The 20,695-nt window shown below is 42.8% G+C and overlaps 1 protein-coding gene across 1 annotated transcript in view; it reads right to left on the reverse strand.

Moving 5' to 3' along the window:
• The window catches only part of dstyk (dual serine/threonine and tyrosine protein kinase), a 51,335-nt gene extending 31,360 nt beyond the window's left edge, over positions 1-19,975 (reverse strand). Inside the window, exons 1-2 of the mRNA XM_084172852.1 lie at positions 18,893-19,975; positions 14,432-14,841 (exon numbers count right to left, since the gene is read on the reverse strand). Coding sequence (XP_084028978.1) covers positions 14,432-14,841; positions 18,893-19,082 — 600 coding nt within the window. The 5' untranslated portion in view covers positions 19,083-19,975. The remainder of the gene's footprint in view (positions 1-14,431; positions 14,842-18,892) is intronic.
• Positions 19,976-20,695: the final 720 nt, after the last annotated feature.

Genomic DNA, 20,695 nt, shown 5'->3' on the forward strand with positions numbered 1-20,695 from the left:
GGACAGGTGTCTTTTATACAGGTAACGAGTTCAAACAGGTGCAGTTAATACAGGTAATGAGTGGAGAACAGGAGGGCTTCTTAAAGAAAAACGAACAGGTCTGTGAGAGCCGGAATTCTTACTGGTTGGTAGGTGATCAAATACTTATGTCATGCAATAAAATGCAAATGAATTACTTAAAAATCATACAAATGTGATTTTCTGGATTTTTGTTTTAGATTCCGTCTCTCACAGTTGAAGTGTACCTATGATAAAAATTACAGACCTCTACATGCTTTGTAAGTTGGAAAACCTGAAAAATCGGCAGTGTATCAAATACTTGTTTTCCCCACTGTAACTGTTTTTCTAACTAGGACAAACAAATGATAAAAGTCAGAGATAGAAAACTCAGATGCAGTATGTGCCACCAGTGCCTTCCCCCATAAACACAAACACACACACAGTCTGGTCATGGGAAAGGGTATGGGAGGGCAACAGAAAACCAAGCAAGAAAACATTTTTGCTCCACTTTTGATTAATTATACAGTCACAGAAATAGAACGAGAGAGCATGAGAGGGAAAGAAATGGAAGGGGGGGGGGTGCACAACGTAAAAGAGAGAGAAATGACTGACGCAGCCACACAAAGGAGACAGTTAGTCCTGTCTCCAAGAAACAAGAGCTGTGGTCAACTGAGCAGTCTCTTTGGAACAAAGATAGCCTAGAAACATTTGTTTACAACCAATCAAAATAAATAGAATGTTAGAATTTTCATAATGCAATCAATTTCCAAACATAGTCCAACAGCTGAATATCTGTGGACTATTTTATCACCGCTATATCAGACAATAATGGACTGTTTCAACCTGCAATCTGCATATGTTACCAATTGTTCTTTTTTTCCTTGCAGTCTGACAAGATGTCTAGATATAGAAACACATCTAACATGCTGTCAAACTTCTAATGTTCCTAATAAGTGTTTGTCACTTCAAACAGTATGCTCCAATAATAGCATACTTGGATAGTCTATGCTAAAGATGTCTCGACCCATTGTTGAACACAAGCAGGACATTCTAGGCTATATGAACTTGTGGACTAATGTTGGGGAGGTTATGTTGCTCTGAAAAATGCATCCATAGGTTAGAACTATACAAGTCCTGTGTATCACTGTGTGGGGAGCCCAGGGGAGATGGGGTGGGGAGCCCAGGGAAGGAGAGAGGAAGGTAATTAGCGAGTTAGCGCTTTCCTCTACTGGCCTCCCAAAACGGTGCGCTACAATTCTGCCATGGCTGTGTGAATGTCACAATGGGCTGAGAGCTGCTTCCCTGCCTGCCTGCCTCTAGCCCCTCTGAGTAAACAACAGCAGCTGGGTACATCTCTCTGAACCACTGCTATGACTACATTATTAAACCACATTTTACCCCCGCCTACCCAACCTGGCACATGCGTTTGCATTATCATGACAAGATTAATCAGGTTGACAAGCGTATAAAACGTTACATTACAGCCCAATTTGACAGCTTCTAAGGTAAGGTCTCTTTCATTGAGTAAACAATAGCACTTCATCTAGCCTGACTGACTTTCATTTCACGCTGAAAACAAAACAGGAAAATGAAGATGGGTACAGGAGCACCTCCACTTAATATTTACTTCATGTGTGTGAATAGTCGCACAGGTCGTCACATATTGACTTACTCTGGCTCTATCACTGCTCCATTCATACTCAGTATCCTGCCTCACCAATTTAACACAAAAATAAACCAAAACCAAGAACAGGGCAACCTGACATATCAGCTCATTTTTCGCTCCAAAGAAGAAGCTTGCTATTATAAATAATTTGGCAAAACACTGAAAAATAGAAGGTGCCCTCAGGGAGGGATCCAGTCATAACCATGGCAACTTCTTCATCACAGCGAACGGTTTGGAAGTTATGAGCCCTGGTCATGTGAATCGCACCAGACCAGGGCCATTACGTAAGGGGTGGAGGGTGGGCGGGGGGCCAGGCGGCCTACAAAGCACTGCAGGCAGGGCCTCGCTAACGCGTACATCTCAGGGCTGTCTGGGGCCTGGCTTCCACGGCGACCAGCTAAGCGAGGCCTTTGTTTGAAGGATTAAGCGCTACTTTTTTCGCCCGGCACGTGGCAACAAGTGAGCACAGTGCACTCCACCCACCAAGGTATGTTGGTCAGCCGAGCAAGATGGGCTGTGTGTCTGTCCACCTGGTACAGGAGTCAAGTAGTCCTCTGTATGCAACACCACACCACATTTTCCTGGTGCCACAGAAAGAAGTAGAACCCAGAGAGGGAAAGCTCTGACTAACATGAAAAAGCTACTCTGTGCAGTAATCTTTGTGTCAGCTAAGCCATGTGTGAGAGTAATCTTTCCAGCCTGGAGAGAAAGATGAAAAACAAGCCTACCCTTCTAGTTCCCATAATAGAGAGAACTAACTAAAGTATTATCAGTGGGATGACGGTAACATCAATCAAAGTCAAAAACTCAAAGAATCACTCATGTGCGCCAACAAAACAGGCATTTATAAAATCAATGCTGTAACATCAATGAGCATACCAATAAGTAAAAGGACCCTTTACCATTTCTCCTGCTACTCTGTGCTATTTGTAGGCTTACATGGCAAACATAAACAAGACTCCCACCATCAGAATCCTCCTCACATATCCAAATTGCATCCAAACAAGACCCTTTCTATAGTCAAGGACCCCAGTCATTAACTGTCGTCACCCCTACGGTCCGTCAGGCAATACCAAACCACCTGGCAGGAGACTGCTTCTACCCGCATTCCATCCTAAATACACAGCTAAAATGATGAAATACTTTAACGACAACTTGGTAAAATTTGTTGTGGTATTGAGTAGAAAGACCTTTACAATTAAAATTACTGAAAATGTATGAATTCTATGTGTTGTTAGTTGTTTTGGATATTATCTAGACCTAGGTCTATATGATCAGGACTATTGTCAACATAAGATGACTAGAGAACGACCGATAATCGTCTGAGCCGATATATCAGGCTGATATTGGCCTTTTCTAGTCTATCGGCCCTACTCTATCGGCTTGCCGATAGTCCCTCTACATAGCAAAGCTACTGCTATGCCAGCCGCCACTCACCGCCTGAGCCACGAGCACTGCACAATGCCGAGGAATGTATAGCTGGGAAAATCAGCAGTAGCAAGCTAGCTCATTCTCCAACAGAAAGGTGCAGTATTGAGAAATGGATGAATTGACACAGTGACCAAAATCAAACTCATGTTGCAAATATTAGTTAATTCAATAATAATAAGGCTCGTGTCGATGTGCCCGGACATGCATGCAATAAGCAAGCTAGCTAAGCATATAGCCATGTGACCTGTTAGCAAAGACTATGATAACTAACCCTTTCATCTGTGGTGTTAGCTATATGGTAGCTATATTAGCTACTTTGCTAGCTAGCTGGCTGGCTAGATCAATATACACATACACGTGTTTAGCAGATGTTATTGCGGGTGTAGCGAAATGCTTGTGTGATAAACATAATGCTAAGATATCTGATAGGAGCTAATAGCCAAAGTAGCTAGCTAACATTAGCTGGTTATCAATTTGAACATGCACCATTTTCTGCAAAGAGACATCTGACTTGCGTTGTACCATTAGCTACACTGAACAAAAATATAAAAACGCAACATGCAACCATTTCAAAGATTTGACTGAGTTACAGTTCATATAAGGAAATCAGTCAATTGAAATACTCATTAGCCCCTAATCTATGGATTTCACATGACTGGGAATACAGATATGCATCGGTTGGTCACAGATACCTTTAAAAAAAGGTAGGGGCGTGGATGAGAAAACCAGTCAGTATCTGGTGTGACCACCATTTGCCTCATGCAGCGCGACACATCTCCTTCACATAGAGTTGATCAGGCTGTTGAATGTGGCTGTGGAATGTTGTCCCACTCCTCTTTAAACGGCTGTGCGAAGTCGCTGGATATTAGTGGGAACTGGAACACGCGGTCATACACGTCGATCCAGAGCATCCCAAACATGCTCAACGGGTGACATGTCCGGTGAGTATGCAGGCCATGGAAGAACTGGGACATTTTCAGCTTCCAGGAATTGTGTACAGATCCTTGCGACATGGGGGCGCGCATCATTATGCTGAAAGATGAGGTGATGGCGGCAGCTGAATGGCACGACAATGGGCCTCAGGATCTCGTTACGGTATCTCTGTGCATTCAAATTGCCATTGATAAAATGCAATTGTGTTCGTTGTATGTAGCTTATGCCTGCCTATACCATACCGCCACCATGAGGCACTCTGTTCACAATGTTGACATCAGCAAACCGCTCACCCACACGACACCATACCTGCCATCTGCCAGGTACAGTTGAAACCGGGATTAATCAGTGAAGAGCAAACTTCTCCAGCGTGCCAGTGGCCATCAAAGATGAGCATTTGCCCACTGAAGTTGGTTACGACGCCAAACTGCAGTCAGGTCAAGACCCTGGTGAGGATGACGAACGAAGATGAGCTTCCCTGAGACGATTTCTGACAGTTTGTGCAGAAATTCTTCGGTTGTGCAAACCCAGTTTCATCAACTGTCCGGGTGGCTGGTCTCAGATGATCCCGCAGGTGAAGAAGCATGATGTGGAGGGCTGGCGTGGTTACACGTGGTTTGCGGTTGTGAGGCTGGTTGGACGTACTGCCAAATTCTCTACAACGACAGAGGCGGCTTATGGTAGAGAAATTACCATTCAATTCTCTGGCAACTGCTCTGGTGGGCATTCCTGCAGTCAGCATGCCAATTGCACATTACCTCAAAACTTCAGACATCTGTGGCAAGGGATTGTGTGACAATACCACACATTCTAGAGTGGCCTTTTATTGTCCCCCAGCACAAGGTGCACCTGTGTAATGATCATGCTGTTTAATCAGCTTCTTGATATGCCACACCTGTCAGGTGGATGAATTATCTTGGCAAAGGATAAATGATCACTAACAGGGATGTAAACAAATTTGTGCACAACATTTGAGAGAAATAAGCTTTTTGTGCATATGGAACATTTCTGGGACCTTTTATTTCAGCTCATGAAACATGGGAACAACACTTTACATGTTGCGTTTATATTTTTGTTCAGTATTTATTGGTGTGCTGATCTGACCAGCCGTAATCGTATCTGTAAATTGACAGTTGATAGTCGGATTAGATGATTGTCATAATAGGGAAAGAAAGACATGTTTTAAAATGCCTAAATAAAAGGTTGCATGTTTATGGACTAAGAAAGCTGTAGACCAGCGCGTGTGTCCGTTCTCACTTCTCAAACTATGGGCAGATATGAGCCATTCAGACAGAACTTGCATCGTCGTTTCATGTTGTTTTCTTCCTACCCTCGCTCTCCTGGTTAGATATAATGAACATTTATGTCTTGGTAGCAAATGGTATCGCCATTGAGCTAGTTCACATAGCAGCAGTAAACAGCACCAAGTGATATGAGCGATGGAGAGAGATGTGAGGAGATGTGAAAGGAAGCGGAGTTACAGCTTCACTCTATCCAATCGTAGCATAGGATCAAGTTAAAACACACACATTTCTTGACAGATATCCAATTGAGTTGTTTCGCATTTAACCCTGGCAGCTGAGTTGTTTAGAGATCCTGACCAGGAAAAAATACGTTGTTTTTTTCAGCCATCACGGAAAATGACAAAAAAAATACTCGTTTCATAAGCATCCGTGATCACAAATCATGATGTTTCCGTTGACCAATTTGCATTGAATAGATGTTATTTTATATTTTCAAACTAACAGCAGTGCCTATATGATGTCCTTCCATACTGGCATGACATGCTGGAGTGATGCTTCTAAGCAAATGTTGTTGATCAGTAGGCTAATATAAGTCCCAAATGGAAGGCAAACTGATTGTCATCTGTAGCATCATATACTCCACTTATCAGCCAAAACAAGCTCAATAACTCGATGCATGCACACACTCCTATTGAATATGCATTCACCTGTATTGTGAGTAGGCCTATGCCATCTTAAATTTACCCAGTTTATTATTACCATTATGTTATGTAGTTAGATTGATAAAAACAAAGTCACAATTATTGTTTGATTTTAAAATTGATGCATACATGGCCGATATTCAATATCATTAAATTAGAACATTTTGATTACATTTCCCAGCGACAGCCATCTGCCTCCTTGACTCCCAAAAATCGGTATTGGCCCTAAAAAAAATCCATATCGGTCGTTCTCTAAAGACAATCTTTAACATTAAACCTTTCTTCTCTTGAGATTAAAGTCAGAATTGCCACAATGATGTTTGTTCTTCAAATTAGGTATTTTATTGGCTCTGCTGCTGTGGGCCCCTAGGGTAAGGAAACCAATGTGTCATTTTGGACTATCACTTTAAAGAGACATTTCAAAAAATGTCTACTTCATATTCATCATCTCCAGCACCACCCCAACATCAACATGCAAGGCGGTACAGAGGGTGGTACGGAAGGCCCAGTACATCTCTGGGCCGAGCTCCCTGCCCTCCTGGACCTCTATACCAGGCAGTGTCTGAGGAAGGCCCAGAAAATTGTCAAAGACAAAGCCACCCAAGCCATAGACTGTTCACTCTGCTACCGCAAAGTAAGCGGTACCGGAGCACCAAGTCTGGGACCAAAAGGCTCCTGAACAGCTTCTACCCCCAAGCCATAAGACTGCTGAACAGTTAATCAAATGGCTACCCGGACTCTCTTGCACACTCACTGGACTCTACCCACACTGACACACTTTTATACTATTCACATACGCTGCTGCTACTGTTTATTATCTATCCTGATTGCCTAGTCACTTTTACCCCTACCTACATGTACATATTACCTCAACTACCTCGTACCCCTGCACATTGACTCGGTACTGGTAATCCTTGTATATTGCCTCTTTATTGTTATCTATTTCATATTTTTATTAGCAAATGTTTTTCTTTTTAACTCTGTATTGTTGGGAAAGGACTCGTAAGCATTTAATAATAATAATAATAATAATAATCATTTCACGGTAAAGTCTACACGTGACAAATAACATTTGATTTCATTGATTTGAGAAACAATATGCACAAACGTGTTTCTGAAATGACCCCCAGAACCCCAGCCAGATTGTATAAAAGTGGGGGTGCACAAAGTCAGGCGACCATGAATAGACCTACAGGTATGATTGAAGAATGTAGCAGGTGTTAAACATGGGCTTTGTTAGACAGAAAGCAGCAGACTACTCCATTGTTGACACTTTAATCAAATCAGTAGGCATATCAATATCTTTAATAATACCATATGAGCATCATGACATTAGCTTTTATAACCTTTAATCTGTCGTTTTTTAAATCATATTTTGGAGCAGAATGAGGCTCTCTCCACTACCTATTGTTCCTGCAGTGAGGCTTCAACATCTTCATTTAATGTTTTCGTATTAAGGTTAGAAGCATCTGCCTCTAACCCTAGGAAGCTCTTTGCCACCTTCTCCTCCTTGCTGAATCCTCCTCCCCCTCCCCCCCCCCCCACTCCCTCACCCTCACCCATCAACTCATCCTTGACCGCTGGCTATGTCCCTTCCGTCTTCAAGAGAGCGAGAGTTGCACCCCTTCTCAAAAAACCTACACTCGATCCCTCCGATGTCAACAACTACAGACCAGTATCCCTTCTTTCTTTTCTCTCCAAAACTCTTGAGCGTGCCGTCTTTAGCCAACTCTCTTGCTATCTCTCTCAGAATGACCTTCTTGATCCAAACCAGTCAGGTTTCAAGACTGGTCATTCAACTGAGACTGCTCTTCTCTGTGTCACGGAGGCTCTCCGCACTGCTAAAGCTAACTCTCTCTCCTCTGCTCTCGTCCTTCTAGACCCATCTGCTGCCTTTGATACTGTGAACCATCAGATCCTCCTCTCCACCCTCTCCGAGTTGGGCATCTCCGGCGCGGCTCACTCTTGGATTGCGTCCTACCTGACAGGTAGAGTATCTCATGATAAGCTGTAGACCACACTATTTACCAAGAGTTTTCTTCTATATTTTTCATAGCTTACTATTTACCACCACAAACCGATGCTGGCACTAAGATTGCACTCAATGAGCTGTATAAGGCCATAAGCAAACAGAGGCAGCGCTCCTAGTGTCCGGGGACTTTAATGCAGGGAAACTTAAATCCGTTCTACCTAATTTCTACCAGCATGTTAAATGTGCAACCAGAGGAAAAAGAACTCTAGACCACCTTTACGCCACACACAGAGATGCATACAAAGCTCTCCCTCGCCCTCCATTTAGCAAATCTGACCATAATTCTATCCTCCTGATTCCTGCTTACAAGCATAAACTAAAGCAGGAAGCACCAGTGACTCGGTTAATAAGGATGTGGTCAGATGATGCAGAGGCTAAGCTACAGGACTGTTTTGCTAGCATAGACTGGAATATGTTCCGGGATTTTTCCGATGGCATTGAGGAGTACACTAATCAGTCACTGGCTTCATCAATAAGTGCATCGATGACGTCGTTCCCACAGTGACCGTACATACAGTGGGGGGAAAAAGTATTGTCAGCCACCAATTGTGCAGGTTCTCCCACTTAAAAAGATGAGAGGCCTGTAATTTTCATCATAGGTACACGTCAACTATGACAGACAAAATGAGATTTTTTTCTCCAGAAAATCACATTGTAGGATTTTTTATGGATTTATTTGCAAATTATGGTGGAAAATAAGTATTTGGTCAATAACAAAAGTTTCTCAATACTTTGTTATATACCCTTTGTTGGCAATGACACAGGTCAAACGTTTCTGTAAGTCTTCACAAGGTTTTCACACACTGTTGCAGGTATTTTGGCCCATTCCTCCATGCAGATCTCATTTTACATTTACATTTTAGTCATTTAGCAGACGCTCTTATCCAGAGCGACTTACAGTTAACACATACATTATTTTTATCGAACCCACAACCCTGGCGTTGCAAACGCCATGCTCTACCAACTGAGCTACATCCCCTGCCGGCCATTCCCTCCCCTACCCTGGACGACGCTGGGCCAATTGTGCGCCGCCCCATGGGTCTCCCGGTCGCGGCCGGCTACGACAGAGCCTGGATCCGAACCAGGATCTCTAGTGGCACAGCTAGCACTGCGATGCAGTGCCTTAGACCACTGCGCCACTCGGGAGACTAGAGCAGTGATGTTTTGGGGCTGTCGCTGGGCAACACGGACTTTCAACTCCCTCCAAAGATTTTCTATGGGGTTGAGATCTGGAGACTGGCTAGGCCACTCCAGGACCTTGAAATGCTTCTTACGAAGCCACTCCTTCGTTGCCCGGGCGGTGTGCTTGGGATCATTGTCATGCTGAAAGACCCAGCCACGTTTCATCTTCAATGCCCTTGCTGATGGAAGGAGGTTTTCACTCAAAATCTCACGATACATGGCCCCATTCATTCTTTCCTTTACACGGATCAGTCGTCCTGGTCCCTTTGCAGAAAAACAGCCCCAAAGCATGATGTTTCCACCCCCATGCTTCACAGTAGGTATGGTGTTCTTTGGATGCAACTCAGCATTCTTTGTCCTCCAAACACGACAAGTTTAGTTTTTACCAAAAAGTTATATTTTGGTTTCATCTGACCATATGACATTCTCCCAATCCTCTTCTGGATCATCCAAATGCACTCTAGCAAACTTCAGACGGGCCTGGACATGTACTGGCTTAAGCAGGGGGACACGTCTGGCACTGCAGGATTTGAGTCCCTGGCGGCGTAGTGTGTTACTGATGGTAGGCTTTGTTACTTTGGTCCCAGCTCTCTGCAGGTCATTCACTAGGTCCCCCCGTGTGGTTCTGGGATTTTTGCTCACCGTTCTTGTGATCATTTTGACCCCACGGGGTGAGATCTTGCGTGGAGCCCCAGATCGAGGGAGATTATCGGTGGTCTTGTATGTCTTCCATTTCCTAATAATTGCTCCCACAGTTGATTTCTTCAAACCAAGCTGCTTACCTATTGCAGATTCAGTCTTCCCAGCCTGGTGCAGGTCTACAATTTTGTTTCTGGTGTCCTTTGACAGCTCTTTGGTCTTGGCCATAGTGGAGTTTGGAGTGTGACTGTTTGAGGTTGTGGACAGGTGTCTTTTATACTGATAACAAGTTCAAACAGGTGCCATTAATACAGGTAACGAGTGGAGGACAGAGGAGCCTCTTAAAGAAGAAGTTACAGGTCTGTGAGAGCCAGAAATCTTGCTTGTTTGTAGGTGACCAAATACTTATTTTCCACCATAATTTGCAAATAAATTCATTAAAAATCCTACAATGTGATTTTCTGGAGAAAAAAAATCTCAATTTGTCTGTCATAGTTGACCTGTACCTATGATGAAAATTACAGGCGTCTCATCTTTTTAAGTGGGAGAACTTGCACAATTGGTGGCTGACTAAATACTTTTTTTCCCCACTGTAAATGTATTTATCTACAGATAAAATCGGCAAAAAGCAGTTGCAGCCAAATGAACGGCTCTCACACCGATGCGATTCGCTTCTGTACACCTAGGCGTGGGGGTGAAATTCTATCCAGGTGGAGCGGTCGGCGGTGCTCGTGTAAGGCGGAGAAAATAGGATTCTGCTCTATTTTTCAAGCGGTGCCGTCATTTTGTGTGATGATACATCAGCACTTATGTCCACTCTAGCCCACTCTAGCTAGCTGGCTAACACTATCAGTTTACAGAGTCACATTTAACAATAAAAATCGTTTCTAATCAATTTTTTGATTAATCATTTCGGTTGCATGTAAATACGTTTTTGTGCATGCTTATGGTGTTAAAGCGATATATTTTTCACACGTCGATGTTTGTTTATGTCGTGCTATGGTCACCGGCGGCTGTTGCCCTTGTGTGTGTGTGTGTGTGTGTGTGTGTGTCACTAGGCTAGCGGTCACTGGCAAGTCTCGGCATGGGCTTCGAATCCTAGGAAAATACAAACAAGATCTTTGGTTTACTTGTCCCGATGCAATACCATGGACACAAATACGTTGTATGATTTATGAATAGCGAAGGGATATAGGAGATTTACTTTATTCAGTCAGTTCGACACCTTTTATAAACTAGTCCTAAATAGACTATGAAGCACGTAAAAGAGAATTAATGTGCCACAAAACAATAACTAAGTGGATTTCAACTCATCGTTACCACTTTACACATTTCATGGGACGTGTAAATTCACTCACAGGAGACGAAGAAGCATAATGCTCTCCCTCCTCCGCGAAAAGAAATTCAGCCAACCACAGCACAGAAAAATAACAGGTAGCAAGAGGCGGAACAGACAGCAGACTGACAAACCAGTAGTGTTTCCCTGTCATCGCTTGCTTTGTGACTGACAGGCTCCTGTCCCATCAATAGATCACTAGAAGATGCATATCGTTCATTCTAGCGAGAGAAGTAAAGCAAGTAAGCATTTGGTTGGACGGTGTATGCCATGTGTACCCCATACATACGACTAATAAAACTTGAAACCAGAAGGCTGTATGGATTTTTCTGACTAGCGAATTGAAACTTTTAAAAGAAGGCTAGTTATATTATGAAATAGAAAACACTGTATGGCCGTTAGAACATAGGCCTGTTTCACTGTACCACCTGTATGCATATCAGGTTTATGATGTCATTGGTGATTTTATTTATATTTTATATTTCTTTCTGGCTGTTTATTGTGGGGAGGGGGGGTTATTGTGAGAAGTCAATATATACCTACCTAGCAGAGGATGGTGCATTTCAGGGTGATGTCTGTGTGTGCGTGTGTGTGTGTGCCTGTAGCAGAGGGTGGTGCAGGGTGATGGCCTGTGCGTGTATGCCTCAAGCTTTCAGTTAGGAAAATGTGCCGGATACATTTAGATTATAGTAATTAATCTTAACAGAACATGCAACTCCTGTAACGAGGCAACCAATAGAACGGAATTTTCAAACATTTGCCAAAATGCAATTCGCGGGAAAACACAATTCTAACCAGTGTACCTGATGCGAGCGGTTCCATGTGACAGAGATTAAAATCTCAGTTATAAAATTAGAAAGAGGGGGAATCTACGGATGCAACAACTAGCATGAGTTGCTAATATGACTAGGATTGTGCCTTCGGCTTCTGGACAACGAAAGAAAGTTGATATGAAGACCAATAAAACAGGAGAAAAATGCTGGTTTCAACAGCATATGAGGAAGTCTTCATACAATAATTGCCGCCACGTTTCTATGGTCGGATTTTGCCTAGGCTACTTTGAAGCAAGGTAAGACATGCCTTATAATATGCAGTAAAACGTTTGGGTTTCAAACCATTAAGTATACAGTGCATTCGGAAAGTATTCAGACCCCTTTTTCCACATTCTGTTATGTTACAGCCTTATTCTAAAATTGATTAAATAATTGTGGAGGCCAGGTCATCTGATGCAGCACTCCATCACTCTCTTTCTTGGTCAAATAGCCCTTACAAAGCCTGGAGGTGTGTTGGGTCATTTTCCTGTTGAAAAACAAATTATAGTCCCACTAAGCCCAAACCAGATGGGATGGCGTATCACTGCAGAATGCTGTGGTAGCCATGCTGGTTAAGTGTGCCTTGAATTCTAAATAAATCACAGACAGTGTCACCAGCAAAGCACCCCCACACCATCACACCTCCTCCTCCATGCTCAGGGTGGGAACCACACATGCAGAGATCATCCGTTCACCTACACTGCGTCTCACAAAGACACAGCAGTTGGAATCAAAAAGCTCAAATTTGGACTGCAGACCAAAGGACAGATTTCCACCGGTCTAATGTCCATTGCTCGTGTTTCTTGGCCCAAGGAAGTCTCTTCTTCTTAGTGGTGTCCTTTAGTAGTGGTTTCTTTGCAGCAATTCGACCATGAAAGCCTGATTCACGCAGTCTCCTCTGAACAGCTGATGTTGAGATGTGTCTGTTACTTGAACTCTGTGAAGCATTTATTTGGGCTGCAATTTCTGAGGCTGGTAACTAATGAACTTATCCTCTGCAGCAGAGGTAACTCTGGGTCTTCCATTCCTGTGGTGGTCCTCATGAGAGCCAGTTTCATCATAGCGCTTGATGGTTTTTGCGACTGCACTTGAAACTTTCAAAGTTCTTGACATTTTCCAGATTGACTGACCATGGCTTAAAGTAATGATGAACTGTAGTTTCTCTTTGATTATTTGAGCTGTTCTTGCCATAATACGGACTTGGTCTTTTACCAAATAGGGCTATCTTCTGTATACCTCCCCCTACCTTGTCACAACATAACTGATTGGCTCAAAAGCATTAAGAAGAAAATAAATTCCAAAAATTAACTTTTAACAAGGCACACCTGTTCATTGAAATGCATTCCAGGTGACTACATCATGAATCTAGTTGAGAGAATGCCAATAGTGTGCAAAGCTGTCATCAAGGCAAAGGGTGGCTACTTTGAAGAATCTAAAATATAAAATATATATTTTGATTTGTTTAACACTTTTTTGGTTACTACATGATTGCATATGTGTTATTTCATAGTTTTGATGTCTTCACTATTATTCTACAATGTAAAAATAAAGAAAAACCCTGGAATGAGTAGGTGTGCCCAAACTTTTGACTGGTACTGTAGGTGTGCCAAGCTTGTAGCGTCATACCCAAGAAGACTCGAGGCTGTAATCGCTGCCAAAGGTACTTCAACATAGTACTGAGTAAAGGGTCTGAATACATCTAAATGTGATATTTCCGGGGGGGGGGGGGGGGGGGGGGGGGGGGTTATACATTTGCAAAAAATTCTAAAAACCTGTTTTTGTTTTGTCATTATGGGGTGTTGTGTGTAGATTGATATGGGGGGGGGGGGGGGGGGGGGGGGGACAATTCAATCAATTTTAGAATAAGGCTGTAACGTAACAAAATGCGGAAAAAGTCATGGGGTCTGAATACTTTCCGAATGCACTGTACGTTTTCAAAATGCATACTGCCTCCAGCTCACATTGCAAAGTGGTGGGTGATGTACTGATAGTCTGCCTTCCGCTGCCTATGTTCTTGAATGGTGAATGGGAGGCCGGCTTCAATTACCAGTTGATAAATAAAAGTAGTAGCTCTTTTAATCATGGCCATCAAAACTGTTTTAACACATTTCACTCCAGCAGAAACAAGCTAAGCAGCAGCTCTAACACTCTCTGACAAGTGATATTCCGCTCTAAAATAGTATGCTGTGTGCGTGTGATAAATAAGATACATGACTAATAAAAATACACATGCCCCAATTTAATTCCACTAAATTTCGCAAATTAACCTATAGACTGATAAGCATGATGGTCAAATGTATTTCCTACGACCATCAATGAATAAAAAGCATTTATTTTGCAATGGGATTGGTTTTTTCTCCCGGTCAATTTGGCCAGCAACAATTGTATTTATCGGCTATTCATTATTTTATGGGCCAAAAGCCAGCAATTACGGATAACGGAAACCCTGGTGTACCTGTAGCAGAGGGTGGTGCAGGGTGATCTCCAGCTCGGCCAGTCTGTGGGCGGGGTCCTCACATTCCTCCTGGATCTCCAGATCCTCCCGGGGCACCGTATCCCAGCGCCCGCAGTGGGCCGCAAGCTGGTGTACCAGCTCATACTGGCCTGGCAGCGCCAGGCTGAGCCGCGTCTGGCGCCCGTGGGTGAAGCACAGCTTCCTCCTCTTGCAGGCGGTGCCCTGAACGCCATCGCAGGCCTCGCCCGCCACGGGCCCCAGGGGCAGGAGCCGCTCCCCCAGCAGGCAGTTGAGCAGCTGGTAGCGTGCGGCGCAGTCCTGGCCAAGTACCAGGACGTAAGGGGTGCTGCCCACGCTGCTGTGCAGGAACTCCTCCTCATGCCGGGGGAAGGAGATGCAGCTCAGCTGGCCTGGGAGGAGAAGGGACAACAACATGTATAGAAGGGAGTAGTACTGGTGGTCAGGGGGGCTTGAGTCATTGTGCCTCTCCCTTCTGAGGGTTAAGGAAGGAGCCTTTTTTCTTCAGGTATTAGGCCTAGAAACAATCTGCATAAATAAATAATACAATGTAATGTTATATAACACCCCACTTTATATTTGAGCAAATTCTAGTGGATTGGCTTGCATTACAGAAATAACATTTTCAGCTTTAACTGGACCTGTTGTGAACTGGTGTCTGGCATCGCTCTGTCTCTGCACTTCTGGCATATGAAAGGCCTGAGGGAGAATCTATTGGTGTTTACTTCAAAGCCCCTCAGTCTCATCTGTTATCTCCTGACCCATCTCTGTGGCAACCCATATTAACAGTACAACCAATTCATCCTGGGTCATCACAGGAAGTGGTCATAATCCTCCATGATGCTGAGTCATGGTCTAAAGCAGTTAAACAACAGACAAAGAACAGAGGCCAGAAATGGAATAGCACTTCTTTCTCCCTCCCCACCCCTTATTTCTCTCTCTTTCTCCACCCTGCCAATCTGTTGCTCTGCAACTCTTCATCTGGTATTACCCTGCCTGGTGTTTGGCCTAACACATTTTGCATGCAGTAACAATCCAATGAATGACTGAACCACAGGAAATGCATTTAAAAAAAATACCTAATATACTGATGTCTACAGGGCAATTCCACGATAACAGTGACAGACTCCGATTTTTCACTTTAAAATGTATGTCAAACAAAAACCAATTATTACTAGAGCTTGAAGCATGTCATCTAGCATGACAACCACTGTGTGGTTTGTTGTTAGCCTTTATTATGAAGGTTTGACAAAGATACAGTATGTATGTATAGGCCTACTTGATGGGAAGGATAAGGTTAGATTTGCTTTTCCCATGAAATTTGACATTCTAGATGCACTAGATTGAAAGAATGAGGATGTTGAAAAACATTATTGGTAAATGTGGATGTAAATGTGTGTACTAGTGGAGACACTAAGCCCACAAACACACCTGAAAGCAGTGGTTTTCAACTGGTTTGGCCTCAGTACCCAAATTGAACCAGGTTGTCTCAGTCGCGATCCAATATTCGCGTCGTGATTTTATTTGTTTCCAAAACGCAATCTGAAAACCTATTTTTAATGCTATATTGATAGTAAATGTACCAATTGTATGACAAGGGAACAACAGTCCCACCTTTTTCATGTCAATAATTCCACCAGTTGAGAATCGCTGCCTTAAAAATGGGCAACTGGCGGTCCGTGGCCCCCCTTCTTTTGGGCAGTCACTCAATTAGCCCATGTCAGCTAACATTTTTTAGATTGGTAAGTTAGTCTAGCCAGCTATCTAAACTTGTAGTAATCATGGTCAAATTACCAACCGGGGGGCCCCCATCGATTTTGTTAGTCACTCTCACTGAGATATCATATTCAGACAGCAAACATTTCTCTCTGCCCCATGACAAAATCTGTAGAATTGCAGCAAACTTGCTTTAAAATTGCATGATTTACTCTATGCCCCATGACAAAATGTATAGCATTGCAGGAAATTAACTCCAAAACGTATTTCTCTCTCTCTCCGCTGTCAAGAGGGGGTTGCTACAATGTTTTGCTCGCAAGGTGGGGGGGCTCACTTTTTATTTATTTAACCTTTAACTAGGCAAGTCAAATACTCATGATGAGTTCAGAATTTTGTGGCCCCCACCCCCATCAAAGTTGCCCATCCCTGCTCTACAGAGTAGCTCTCTACATAGTTCTACGTACTTTTGTTTAGCTGAATTTTTGGAATGCTCCGTTTGCATAGACTGTGAAATCCCTGTGGGACAGGAAGGTTGGGCTTAAATGACAGCCCTATAGAGTGGTGAGGAGGAGCTCAGTAGACCCTTTGTATCCGGAAGTAATTTAGCCATTCATTGTAGCGATGCTATTTTCTCGAGTCAATTAACTCGTGACATTCCTGGATTACACATTATACTAATAAAGTCTGATTTAATCAACAAATACGAGTGAGTTTAAAAAAGGTTAAGAGTAAAAGACTGTGTACATATCTGGCTGTGTTGGCAAAATCACTACATATCCCATCGAGCCAAGCTGCCCGTTGTCACAGTTCCAAGACCAGTCAGAAACAAACCCTATGCCAATGACGCCGCTGGATCTCAAAACTGAACTTGGATCTGCGTTAAGTAGCAATGATATCCTTCGCCACCGTTGTCTTACAGATAGCTCGAACCAGTCATGACTATTCAACAAAACAATAAATCATTTTCAAGTTTCTTTTCAGTAAATTTCTTTGTTCCATGATTGTACAACTAGCAAATGAGTTTTGAAGTTGAGGGTGCAGTGTTTATGGTGTTTGGCAATGAGGAAGAAAACTAGCATAGTTCAGCTAGCCAGCTAGTTTAGCCAGGGAAAACAAGCTCGGGTCAGGATATCGCTGGGCGCACATGCACACTAAGCTAATTCACTCGGTTGATTGATATATGCCCTGATATCAGGAGCTGGTGGCGAAAAGTTCAATTAAACAATTCAGTGACTGAAACTAATACATCAGTTGACACATTTTTAAGGACAGCGACTCAATATACAATCCCAAAATCAGCTGTCACTGTCAATAGTAAAACAAAGCTTAAAACAATGTTTGAATGAACCTGAATCCAGAAAATGAATGGTAAACTCCTCCTCCTCACCACCAATAGACCGTGGCTCAAAATAACTCACATCTCCTAAACAGGAACGTGAGAATCACACCCACACCCTGCTCATCAGCCCACTTACTTTGAGGTCAGCCAATCCCCAAATCAACTAGTGCAGTGACTAGTGCAGAGTGGGAATTAGGATGGCTTACAACAAGTGGATGTGGCCTACTTCTATGTTTTTCCATCACCAGTACATGTTTCCTTTTAGCCTCAGTTCCTTCTTAAGCTGGAATCTCTGCATATTTGTTGCACTTTGTCAGGTCATATTGTTGAGAAAGAATAACTGGCCCTAATCTCTTCATTTTTCCTCTAAATCCTATTTAATACATTTTCTACAGTTGACGTGTTGGCAAGGAAGTCTCTTTCCGGGAGAGAACAGTCTTGTTTTTTCCCCATAAGAAATTTAAGCTTACCTCATCACTCCCATTCAGAAGACAGTTTAGTTAATAGCTGTCCGCCCGTTTTGCCACCCCCCCCCACTGTATATAGATTGAGTACAGGTCAGAACCCTGTGGGCCCTTTAGGAAAAGCCCTACCACAGCAGAACTTGTACATATTCCTAATTGGAACATTATGGGATTTGCATAGAGTCTGCTGTGCCTAATCCAATCCTCCTTGAATGACCACAATCAGAAGAGTTTCCACTCAAACTAAGGCTAGTATAGAATGACAGACCTTCCTATGTTTGTGGTCGGATACGTTTACGGGGCTTGTTAATGGGGCTTTATGCTGGAAGCAACAATCATATTACACTTCAAAAGCTTGTTGAGTGGTCGATCTCAATGAAGGCTAAATCTGTATTTATTTTTTTTGACATTTTTGCTAATTTAGCAGACACTCATATCCAGACCAACATACAGTAAGTAGTAAATGCATAAATTTTTTCGTACTTTTCCCCCGTAATGTAAGTTTCGCACCTGCTAGTCAGGATTGGCCTACATGTGAATAAAATATTTGTTTTTCTCATGTTCTTTATCGTTTGTATCATTTGCTTCCTTTCCCATACTATCACTGATCGCGATCCAAATTTAAGACAATAAACTGATACTTACTGTAGAATGTAAAATACTCACAGGGTCATTCAATGACAGGCATATGATGCAAGTATCGTAACGTTACCTGCATTAAGCCACCAGGGATAAATGTAACCTCAAGAATTGGTGTGTGACATGTGACAACCTAACCATTCAATAAAGCGTAACCCTACCCACGTTTGGCAAAGCATGATGTATTCTGAGAAATGTGTGAGTTTTACTGAACATTCTGTTGTGATGATGCCAAGAAAAATGATAATTATATAGATAACAAATCTGAAGAGGTGCACATCTTACCTGCCTCCGAGCTGGCGGCCGATGCGCAGGCATTACTGTAGTTCTGTTTTATTTCCCGGAAAAATGCGTTGGTCTCCTTCAGATTATTTTTTAGTTGTATGGAGTGTTTATTGTAGCTGTTGAAGATCCGGGTTAATTCTCGAGCTAAAGGAGTCACTTTCTGCACATTTCCCCCACCTATCCCCTCCATGGCAGTAGGTATTAGAGGCTGCAATGAGGCACAAATGGGAGAACGTTCTTCTCTTTACTACTAACGTTACCACCCCATGAACCGAATATGGTATACATATGGGTCCCAGTCTTCAAGTTTTAATTGCCATTTAAAGTGAACTACTGGACATGGGCGCAGGGTGTGATCGTTAATATGTGATTTGCTGCTCAGTTTCAGTGAGTTGTCTGGTCTCACTTATTCAGATTTCCAGTATTGTTCAACTACTTTCATCAGCATCCCAAATGTTTGCTAACCAACTCTAGCGGAGAAAAAGCCTAGGGAGTGCCCCGGGTCATGAATAACAGCAGTCCAAAAAGTCCACAGTGAATCTAAGGCCCGGTTTTGCAGGCGATACCCCGCAGTCGCGGTGTGCAGCCGCTCGCGACGCTGACTAGCGGGTAACGTTAATTTACTACCGTGCGTAACTAGCTAATTCCGTAGCGAAATCACTGCATCACAGCGCACAACTAAACAAACTCACTTTGAACGCCAGATAGTTGATAGCCAGTGTCCTCCAAAACAATTGAGCAAACCGCAAACGACTGGTTTAGCTAGTATTAGCTGTACAGTTGTTTCTAGCCCTAGCTAACAGGGTCTCAAAGTTAGTGAGTAGAAATAGCCAATGTCAGCTACGTTAGCTAGCTAGCTCCGTAGCCTAATTTACCTTCCTACCCTAGCCAGAAAACCAGGCATCGTATTCCATGCTAATCTGTTTCAAAACAATTGCCACATTACCTCAGCCGACGTCATTATGTTAGCTCCCTCAAGCAATTTTTTCCACTGGTGCTATCTACCGAGACCCTACTAATCCAAGCGAAATACTTTAAGAAATTAGATGGTAAACCCCATTCGATTCGTATTAACGCCCGCGCGGTGCATTCTGGCCGATTCTGGGACAAGGAGCGCACATCTTCAAGGAGTGAATGGGAGTCAATTGGCTGCTAGCTCAAAAACCCAACATTAGCATAAATTACATGAACAAGATAATTAACTTGTTCTCGTATAGCTTTGAAATCGTGACATTACGTACTTTCGAGAAAAATAGGCAGGTTTCTCGACTCAAACCGTGACTTCTGGAAGGGATTGCGTGACCACGATTGGTCGACAGTCTGCTGGTCGGGAACGTTCCTCCATTCATTGGCCATTAAAATCCCTATTAATTCAATTCAAAGGGATTTATTGACATGGGAAACATATATTTACATTGCCAAAGCAAGTGAAATAGATAATAAACAAAAGTGAAATAAACAATACAAGATTAACAGTAAACATTACACTCACAAAAGTTCCAAAGGAATAGAGACATTTCAAATATGGCTATATAAAGTGTTGTAACGATGTGCAAATAGTTAAAGTACAAAAGGGAAAATAAATAAACATAAATATGGGTTGTATTTACAATGGTGTTTGTTTTTCACTGGTTTCCCTTTTCTTGTGGCAACAGGCCACAAATATTGCTGCTGTGATGTCACACTGCGGGATTTCACCCAGTATCAAAATGGGATTTGTTTTCTAATTCTTTGTGGGTCTGTTTAATCTGAGGGAAATGTGTGTCTCTAATATGGTCATACAATTGGCAGGAGGTTAGGAAG

This window comes from Coregonus lavaretus (genome assembly GCF_964263955.1).
Source record: "Coregonus lavaretus genome assembly, chromosome: 12".
In the NCBI taxonomy this organism is placed as follows: Eukaryota; Metazoa; Chordata; class Actinopteri; order Salmoniformes; family Salmonidae; genus Coregonus; species Coregonus lavaretus.